This window comes from Seriola lalandi, unplaced genomic scaffold (assembly GCF_002814215.2).
Source record: "Seriola lalandi dorsalis isolate HSWRI2012SDOR001 ecotype SW California unplaced genomic scaffold, Sedor1 jcf7180002054288, whole genome shotgun sequence".
Lineage (NCBI taxonomy): Eukaryota > Metazoa > Chordata > Actinopteri > Carangiformes > Carangidae > Seriola > Seriola lalandi.
In genome coordinates, this window is record NW_019524841.1 from 550,840 (window position 1) to 560,932 (window position 10,093).

General features: G+C 40.3%; 2 protein-coding genes across 3 annotated transcripts in view; both read left to right on the forward strand.

Annotated features, from left to right (window-relative positions):
• Window positions 1–3,010: 3,010 nt before the first annotated feature.
• On the forward strand, window positions 3,011–8,210 carry nars2 (asparaginyl-tRNA synthetase 2, mitochondrial). Its single transcript, XM_023405888.2, has 14 exons — window positions 3,011–3,332; window positions 4,453–4,562; window positions 4,648–4,768; window positions 4,885–5,025; window positions 5,121–5,201; window positions 5,354–5,448; window positions 5,590–5,722; window positions 5,982–6,080; window positions 6,185–6,222; window positions 6,317–6,383; window positions 6,502–6,639; window positions 6,754–6,851; window positions 7,798–7,824; window positions 7,920–8,210. Exons 1-14 carry the CDS (start codon window positions 3,171–3,173, stop codon window positions 8,062–8,064), a joined length of 1,455 nt encoding a protein of 484 aa, XP_023261656.1. The 5' UTR covers window positions 3,011–3,170; the 3' UTR covers window positions 8,065–8,210.
• Window positions 8,211–8,919: 709 nt separating this feature from the next.
• Window positions 8,920–10,093, forward strand: part of gab2 (GRB2-associated binding protein 2) — a 36,374-nt gene continuing 35,200 nt past the window's right edge. The window contains exon 1 of one of the 2 annotated variants that reach the window (XM_023405887.2): window positions 8,920–9,294. In XM_023405887.2, coding sequence (XP_023261655.1) covers window positions 9,223–9,294 — 72 coding nt within the window. In that variant the 5' untranslated portion in view covers window positions 8,920–9,222. The remainder of the gene's footprint in view (window positions 9,295–10,093) is intronic. The other variant, XM_023405886.2, reaches the window with a different exon arrangement.

Sequence of the window (10,093 nt, forward strand, 5' to 3'; positions counted from 1 at the left end):
GACATCAGGGTTCTCTTCGCATGGCTTTCAGCAGATGCTCTGCAACTTTCACAGCACAAATTAGGAAAGCAGCTTATCATTATTTTCATTGTTGTTAAATTAGCTTTAAAATGAAAGGATGGATTGGGCCTCTAAAATGCTTTAAAAGAGTGAAAATTGCTCTTTGTTTTGTCTCACCAGCTCGCTCACCAAAGACCAAAATATAACCCAAAATTAATATAATACAGAGAAAGCAAGAAATCCTCACATTTGAGAAACACCAGTAGTTTTTTCATGTCTTTATTTTTTCAAATTAAAACTATAAAATTTTCTGTTGATTGACTATAATCAAATAATCATTTCAAAACTAGCATAAACAAACTCATTTGCTTTTATAAATAGACTAAAGTGATTACTCAGAACATCATCATTCCCTCACAGTTAATGGATCTTTCCTCTGAAGTGCAGACTCTCTCCATCGGATATAAACCGAATCCACACGCAGTATTCTGGTAGTAACTTGAGAGTTGTGGGTTAGGCAGAGCAACAGCCCAAATCTTTTTCACTGAGGGTTGTTAGTTCCTTTTGATTTGTGTTTGGCCGAGTGTCACCCAAACCCATTCCCTGAAATCACATCACTATAATGGTCTAATCAGCACTTAACGAGCCATGTTACATAAAATCGATGCAGCCGTCCATTTGAGAATGCAGAATATTTGGAGGGGCTGATGAAGGCTGGTGAACTTGGTGGGGTGCGGTGGGGTGGGGTGCTGTCGATGCGGTTCGGTGCTGCAGTCATTGGGCAGACAGCTGAGAGCAGTGGATGCACTTGCCCTCTAAGTTCAGTGATCCTCCTGAGATCCGAGCTTTTACAGCAAAATCCGTTGTTTTGCTGACTAATCGCGTATTGATTCTAACAAGTTGTTAAGCCCAAATAAGGTTGTCAGGCCACTGCCAAACAACTCCTCCACCTGTAGAGAACAGAGCGCTGTGTACCTCCCATTAGGAATACCATGATCTGACTCCTCTTGATTTATTACATGTGGAGTCTAAACAGGAGGGTAACGTTTTACTCCAGGGTGTTTTACCTTGGGGTGTGTAAGAGTTTTACAGCTACAGACAGCAGAGTAGACCGTTTTCACCTTGTTACATTGCATACATTGCCTTGTGGTTTGTGTGGGATGATGTGTCTGTAGAAATATAAATAGCCTTCATGCGACGCATCTCTCCCACGTGCGTGTTGTCACGGGATGTGTCAAGCCTGATAATAATTTTTTATTACAACTCAAGTTATAACTAAACAATGCGGTTTCTGTAACCTCTCCTATTCCCCCGATTGACGCGTAGAAAACATCTTCTGGATGCAACGTGAATTCACAGTTGCGCTGTGCTGCCAGTGAGAGCCAGCCGTTCGTCCGTTTGCATGATTGTTGATAGAGCTGCAGAGAGAACATGGCAATGCCAGCTTGTTTCCATTTCAGCAGACCCCGGAGCGGCAAATTAATAACATACTGGAGGCTACTGGGGGTAAACCTTCAGTCGGTGGGGGAAGGTGAGTGGATAGTGTCATGGAGCTACAGCACTACCCTGTGGTAGAGGAAGATATTGCACATGACGAAACTGATGAAGGGGAACCAGATTTCAGCAGTTTATTGCTGTAATAATAAATACAATTTATTTTGATACGATTCCTGGAAGGGATTTTTTTTTTTGTTTATTCATTTATTTTTGGTTGTAAAATCAGTGTTTGTCTCCCAGCAGCAAATTAAAGTTAACTTTCTCATGATTGGTGGCTTCATTAGGTCTGATTGTCACCATGTTTCAACTTTGCTCTAAAGACATTGAAACATAGAGACATACATGACAAAATTTCACATTATATTTTACACTCTTTGTCAATGAATCAGAAAATAGAGTCGTTCTGCTCCCCATTAAGATGAGAACATGTGCATAATTGCTCCCACCATGCTGGAGATAATTAATATCAATGACCCTGCTGACTTTTCAAATGCATCATGTTGGCTTTAATGATGATGTGTCATAAGCAGCCGGAGGTGGAGACACCCAGCTCTGTGTTTGCTGCCAGAGCCAGACCAGGGGCTCCAAAGCTGACAGGCGGGACCAGGTGAATAATTGTCTATGGCATCTTATTACATTGCTAGCATGATCTGATTTACTCCAGCAGCAAATGGTGGAAATAGACCAAGTGTCGTTGTGGGTATTGAATTAACAAGGTTTGTGCGCAAATGGACCCCACGCTGACGGCAGATACCTCATGCAAGATTAAAGAAGATTTCCATGTGGTCGTGATAGCTGTTCTGCTTGCTTCATTACACTACTGAATCACTCAACATGTGTTGGAAATATATTTAACATTTCTCCCTGTATGCAGAGATGAACTTGTCTATGGCCTTTTGTATGAAATATTCTGCTCAGTGGACCTGAAGAGAGGATTTAGCATGCATTAGAAAATTTGTTACATTTTTACACCAAGACACAATGCTTGCCTTACCACTAATTCCCTACATACTCGCTGTTGATATAGGCAGTGACTATGTGAACATTAAAATATTGGATGCTTTTTACAGAGCAGAGAACAGCGTTTTAAATATTTAATTTAGTTTTAGTTTTAAGTATTTTTTCTGTATTTATTTATGTATGGTTGAATCAGAGCTGATTAAAGTTCTTAAAACCCACAAATTCTCTCTTTTTCTCCTCTCAAACAGATTTAAATGATCACATTTGTATACTACTCTTGACAGTTCTCACATTTAGATATTTTCTAGCCTACACTTAATATTACAAAATAGAAATATTTATAGTATATTCATAAAATAAGTGATAAGTGCAATAGAAATTGTGGCATCAAAACTTCAGACCTCTGTCTAAAGTGGTATTCAAGCTCTTTAAAAAAAAAAACTACATCTCCCTGGATCATGAAAAAGACTGCTGTAAGAAGCCGAAATCTGATTGGTTCATTGAAATCCATGTGACTGAATTGGGCGAATGGTGAAAGACCCAAACAGGAAGTGTTACTGTTAGAGAAGTGATACAACGTGAAAGTCAGGAAGGAGGAAAATTATATTCATCTTGAAAATACTATAACGTGTGTTGTTTTTAGGGTCTTCGGGTTGTCGCAGCATGTTGTGCTTTTAGTGTTTTTTGTGTCGGAAGCAGCAGCGTTTGTCACTATGTTTCAGGCTGCAGCTAAAACGTTTTCTGTTGCACCAACCGCTTCAGTCTGTCGGGGAATATTGTCAAGTATTCGACAGTATTGTAAGAAGACACCAACGAAGCTAAGAGTATCTGAAGCTCTTTCAAGTGCTGAGTTGGGAACAAATGTTAAAGTGCAGGTAACGTCAACCCCCACTTTTATCTTTTAATGTTCACTCGTCATTTGTGCTATAGCTGCAGTAACATGCTGCCTATTTTAGCGTAACGTTACCACATTTAAGTTTTGAGAATCAGCCTACTACCTTGAGCAAAAAATAATTCCTCTCATCTTATAGTATCATAAGAATCCTAACCCTAAACCAGTCATGAACTGTACAAGGACTATACCCTGCACATATACTTTATATGAGAGCTAGCTATCCTGTTTGACAATGCTATGCTTAATGCTTCACACTTTCCAAATGATTTCAAATGTAACTGTATACTGATACCACCGTGTGCAGAGCCATGCAAACGTTTGGGCATCCAAAAGAAGTAAATACAACCACTGTAACAAACATTTCAAATGAGCCTTTCTTCAAGTGTTAATGCGCTGTTACTTTTTCATGAACTTCACAAACAGAAAACACTTGACAGATAGAGGGAAGAATGGATTTCACTAATTATAAAGTCAGTCAGTCTAGAAAGAGGCTGGCTCCTTCAGCAGGACAATGACCCAAAGCAGACCTCAGAGTCCATCATGAACTACTTCAAGAATCACACGCTGAAGCTTTTGGAACAGTCTCACATTCCCCCTCATGTGCACATCGCTGAAAATCTGCAGGTAGATCTTAAACATGCTGTGTGTGCAAGACGGCCTAAAATATCCCAGAACTTAAAGTGATCCGAAGAAAGAATGGGTGAAAATTCCTAAATCAAGAATAGAAAGACTCTCACAAAAAACATTTGCAAGCTTTGATAACTGCCATAAGAGACTAAGTGCTAACTTAATAAGCACCGGCCAAATTTGTGCTCAAGATTGCACTCAGCATTTGAAGGCTCATTTTGAATGTCTGTTTGCTGCAGGCGTCGTATTTACTTTTTTTTTTTTTCACTCCAAAAATCTATAAAATATGTAATCTGCCCAGTGGTGACCAAACTTCTGCATGTAGCTGACATTTTATTGAGAAAGAACGAGGAGTGAAATTCTTAAATTACCAACATCTTGGTTTATGAACATTACATGCAAGCAGATAGAAAATATCTCTGTGTCTTTGGATGGAACAACTAAGTGCAGTTTGATTTGTCTGACTGATGTAGGGATGGGTTCGCTCTGTCAGACCTCAGAAGGCAAATCTCTTCCTCCATGTGAATGACGGGAGCTCTTTGCAGTCACTGCAGATTGTCGCTGGTTCAGAGCTGTGTGATCCGTAAGTGTTCTTGTTTTTTTAAGTATGAGGGGTACACATATATAAAATACTCTGACTATCTTTAACTCTTTCTCTTCATATTAAGGTTGCTCACCTTTGGTAGTGCTGTTGAAGTCACGGGTATTCTTAAGAAAAGTCCAAACCAAAAACAGACAGTTGAACTGGAAGCAGACCAAATCCATGTAGTCGGAGAATGTAACCCTGTGGTAAGGACAATTGTTGTCTCAAACAAAAGCATTAAATTACACCTCATCCCTGTTATAACTTTTTATGTGATCGTTATATCAGAAATCTCATTTAATATTGTCGCTTTGCCTTTTAGGATTTTCCCTTTAAAATCAAAGAGAGACACGGCCTCGAGTACATTCGCCAGTTTCCTCATCTCAGGTGTAGAACAAATGCCTTTAGTTCCCTGTTGAGAGTACGAAGTGAGGCCACTACAGCGATTCACTCGTATTTCAAGGTGAGAACAACAGTGGAGGAGTCACTCACAGAATGCAGAGTAAGGCCTTTTGTATGTATTTATTTATTTGTTTGTTTATTCTTTTATTTTTCCAGGAAAATGGCTTCGTGCAGATTCACACTCCAATCATCACCTCAAATGACTGTGAAGGTGCGGGGGAGCTCTTTCAGGTCGAGGTGAGTATCTAAAGATGTGTTTACAAATGTTATCAAAGTTGAGGTGTATGTGTTGATGATCTGTGCGGTATGTGGTGTCAACTCCAGTGTGTGATTGTCAGTCAAAGCTCTGATTATGAATTATGGATTAATGATATTGTTCTTTACCACAGCCATCAGGCCCGGAGCATGAAGAGGGTGAGAACTTTTTCTCCGTCCCAGCCTTCCTGACTGTGTCCGGTCAGCTTCATTTGGAAGTGATGTCAGGGTGAGATAAAGTATATGAATAGTTCTTTTCTCGTGACAATTTTAAAATTCCCATATCCTTCTTGTATGTTCCGCCTGAGAGACACATGCACATACACTGAAGTGCATTTCTAATTATGCCTTGTCACTCATGCTCTTGCAGGGCTTTCTCTAGAGTCTACACATTTGGGCCAACATTTCGTGCGGAGAACTCCCAAAGCAGACGCCATCTGGCTGAGTTTTACATGGTGGAGGCCGAGGTCTCCTTCACACAGTCCTTGGAGGATCTCACCAAGGTACACCATGTCATTGTCCTCAAATACAGTAATGCTCTATGGTATAGATCCATGCAGCACTTTAGCTAACATATTACTGCTTTTCCCTCAGCATATTTCTGTGCATACAATAGATCGATTTCTATTTCTGAAAGTGTTCTATTCATTTTAGCATGCTATATAAGAACAAATTTACACTTACCTGATGTGACTTTTAAAGTTGCCCTTGTGCACAGTTGGTCAGGAGCGCTTTAATTATTAAACTGGGCCCACTCCTTAGGTCATGGAGGACATGTTCAGATCAGCCACAGAGCATGTCTTGGCTCACTGTGCGGAGGATGTGGCTTTGTTTCACAAGCATGTGACTCCTGGACACAGGGTGAGTCCTGAAGGACACTTATATACCAACCAGCCACAACTTCATCTGACTCCATCATTATCTCAACTTACATTTCTTTTCCTATTGCATCCTTATACTCTAAGGACACTATAGATGCTATGATGAAGAGGAGATTCCCTGTGTGAGTCTCTCGTTTTCTAAACGTGGCATATAAAAATAAAAATGTCAAATGTTGTAGGCTCTGAACAAATGACACTGTCTCGATCTACTTTTAGGATTACCTACAGTGAGGCTATAGACATCCTAAACCGCAGCTCTCAGAAATTTACCTTCCCAACAGATGTAAGTGGCGCTGATTTTATTTTCTCCTTGAAATAGCAGACTTGATATCTACCTCTACCGTATGTTTGCAACTTAACACTCAGAGCTCCTCGTTGACCTTAGCTCTTCTTTTCTACAGTGGGGTTGTGACCTTCAGACAGAACATGAGAAGTACCTGGTGAAACATTGTGGCAACATTCCAGTGTTTGTCACTGATTATCCTTATGATCTTAAGCCTTTTTATGCAAGAGACAACCAGGACCATCCTAAGCATACAGTAAGATGGAAAACGCAGAGTCAATCAATAATTTAACCACAGTTGTTTCCTTGTACTGTCAGTTGGGTTATTGCAGTGATTTGCATATGATATCTGACTGTCGTTTGTTTGCAGGCAGCTGCAGTGGACCTTCTTGTGCCAGGAGTTGGAGAGCTCTGTGGGGGCTCGCTGAGAGAGGAGAGGCTGGATCTGCTGCGAGCTCGCCTGGAAGAGTAAGAACTTCAGGCCCATGCTAATATATTTAGAAGTCGGTTGTCAGTGTCTGCTTAGTTGCTTTAAATTAATTGAGATCAAGAATAATCCCTGTAGTGTCACTCTGGTGAGGCTGCTGCATTTTACAAGTGTTGCTGTGGCTGGTTGACAAAGTGTTTTTTTTTATACAACCTTCCACAACACACCCAACATCTTTTCCGTAAGTTCTTCTGATGGGTTAGCAGGTTTTTAAGCCCCCTGACTCACTACACATATTCAGTGTTTGGAAAAGTGCAGGATACGTTTGATTTTTATATTGTAATACATTCATATTTATATAAAAGAACATAATTGAACAATTAACATAATGAATATATTGTAGTTAGTTAGACTTTATTGTCCCTGAGGGGGGAATTCTTTTCCACAGCACTGTACAACAATTAGCACACAACTGCGACTGTCAGAAATACATAAATATGACACAACAGCGTGTAACAGCAACAGGTAAAACAACATGAGAATAGGACACAGAGCCCATGACACTGACGGGAGAACAGCATAAGGACCAGATGCTCAGCGAGCCATCATGTTTAGGCCTAAAGGGGCTGTGGGTACCAGGCTTTTCCTAAAACTAGCCCCTCTGCACCTCAGGGACCTGTACCTGCGTCCTGAGGGCTGACCAGTGAAGTCTCAGTTGTACATTGTAAATAAGATGTGACCACAGATTTTACTGACAGTTGTACATAGTTTTAGACAAGAAGGAACAGTTGGCAAATCTGTGGTGGATAAAACTGACTGACGGCCCAGTGTGCTGGTGAATTTATCTCAGTTCAGAAGAGAAAATCTGCAAAAAAAAGTTAGTTTTGTTCTTTAAAACATGAAAATGATGCTAGAGAGGATTTATTGTAGGTCTTGAGTTTATGTTTTTGATAAAAGGCACTAACGTTAAGTGTTATATTTTTCCAGGGTTGGATTAGAAGAGACATACAGCTGGTAAAAAAAAAAATCACATTTACAGTAACAACATTTTAAAGGAAAAATCTTAACATACTGACAGGGTACTAATGATATTTTTTATTTATTTACAGGTATCTGGATTTGAGACGTTTTGGCTCAGTCCCTCATGGTGGCTTTGGACTGGGATTTGAGCGATTTTTGCAATGCATTCTGGGCATTGACAACATAAAAGATGTTACTCCTTTCCCTAGATTTTCTCATTCTTGTCTTCTATAAAACACGGTTCAAGCATAGTAGATATTTATTAAGCCAGTGATGTCTGTTTTTTCTGTCTGGCACACATCAAATAATTTCAACATTGTTGTAAATTTTTGTTGGTTTATTGGTGTGTAAATATCATTAAAATTTATTTGCACCTGTAACATGAAAACAATGATCGTTTTTATTTGAAATGATACATTTTCTTTGTCAAAATTTAATTATAAGCCTTGTGCAGTTATTCATGACCTTCCTACTACGACATGATCACTATGATAGCAAATTTCATTCATGGACTGTTTATTTTTTGAGGCTTCTTAGGGAAGTGTTCAGTTACATCATGTTATGTCTCTCTAACCTCTTCAACGTCCATATTTAAAACAATGTTGGTTTTTCAGAGCAACTTTCAAGTCAAGTTTCCACAAGATGGTGCTTTTTCCCCATTTCATCCAACTGGGAAAATTTGACTCAGTTCATAACAGCAGCTGTTGACTCTTATTAATTTAATATTCTTTTTCAAACAACAGGAAATATCTTAAAGAAATCTGCCCTGTTAGTTATAATTGATTATATTATTATATTTGGTAAGGCTTACAACACGTGTTTGATTTTAATTTGAAATCACATACTTTACGGTATATGACATGAAACAGGATTGTTTTAATCAACAACTATTTTATGTTAAATTAGACAAATGATATATCCAGGTCGGTTCCTCCATTATTTAAACTCTTTGGGGATCTTGGAGCTACTTTGTGGCAGCAGCTCTCCCATCCTGTTTCATCCCAGCGCAGCCCATCCCTCTTTCTGCTCGGTGGGCGTGGTATGAGTTGGGAAAACAAACTGCAGACACCCTATGATACTTCCTCACCCTGCATCAGTTGAGTTTTTACCCGCGGCTTCTCGTCAGCTGGCCGTGCGTAATTCCCCAAGAGCCGAGTTGCGCCTTTTTTCCCTCCCTCCCACACTAACTGGTTTTGCGTCCTGTACCACCAGGGGCGACGGCCAACATCTCCGACTAGCACTACTCTAATTTTTATCAAATGGGGGGAGCAGACTGCACCAGTGGGAGCCAAACGCCGACAGCACTTTGAACAGGCAAGCCTTCAGGAGCCGACATGTACTAGTGACAGACGGTAGTTGTAGAGCAAGAGGAAACAGCAGACAGTGACAAACATGAGCGGCGGTGAAATCATCTTCCAAGGCTGGCTGAGAAAGTCACCGCCGGAGAAGAAACTGAGGAGATATGTAAGTGGATTACACTTTCGCTTTGTTTCTCTGTGAGTTTGACTGGTGCAGGACAAACCGAATTTCTCTGCTCTCCTCTTCTGTCAAGTTGCTGCTCTTTGTGGTTTATTCATCTGCATCTCAAATAAGTGAGTGTGAAAGTCAGATATTTAAAGGCCAGTTGTAGCAGGTGCATCCAACTGCCATCTGGACCTCTCCTCTGTTTAATGACCCACAGGAGGCACCACAGATTATTATTGAGTCTGAAATACTGTGTCAATCCTTTTGTCAATCTAGAAATGTACGTTTTGAAAAGGAAAACATGGGAGGGGGGCACACACTGTGGGGTCCCATGACAACACAGAGGTAAGCCTGTGTAATACCCGACAGCTGTCTGTAATTTTGGCTAAATAGCTCTCAGATACACACAAACTGCCATTTTGCTTTATCCGATCATGATGAGGTAATGTCTAATCAAGCATTGATGGGACCAGTTTTTATGTTGGCCAAGCTGACCAGTGTCACAACAATAGTGATAACTGCACAGCACTTGAGTGGCTCGATAAGGCTGTATAAGCCAAAGCTGCTATAGTCTCTTGCTGGGTGCTGGGCAGGGGAATGGAGGCAAATCAGATAATAGGATTTATGGAGGCAGATAGAACCATGAGACAATCTCCTGTAAATACAGCTGTCCACTGTTTATGTATGGTGTTGCATTACCAGGCCTCTCCATGTTCCTACTAGCTGACTTTGCCATGATGTCATCCCTCTGTTTCATCTGGAAATCCATCCTTGAATGTCTTCAAATGTACACCCCCCC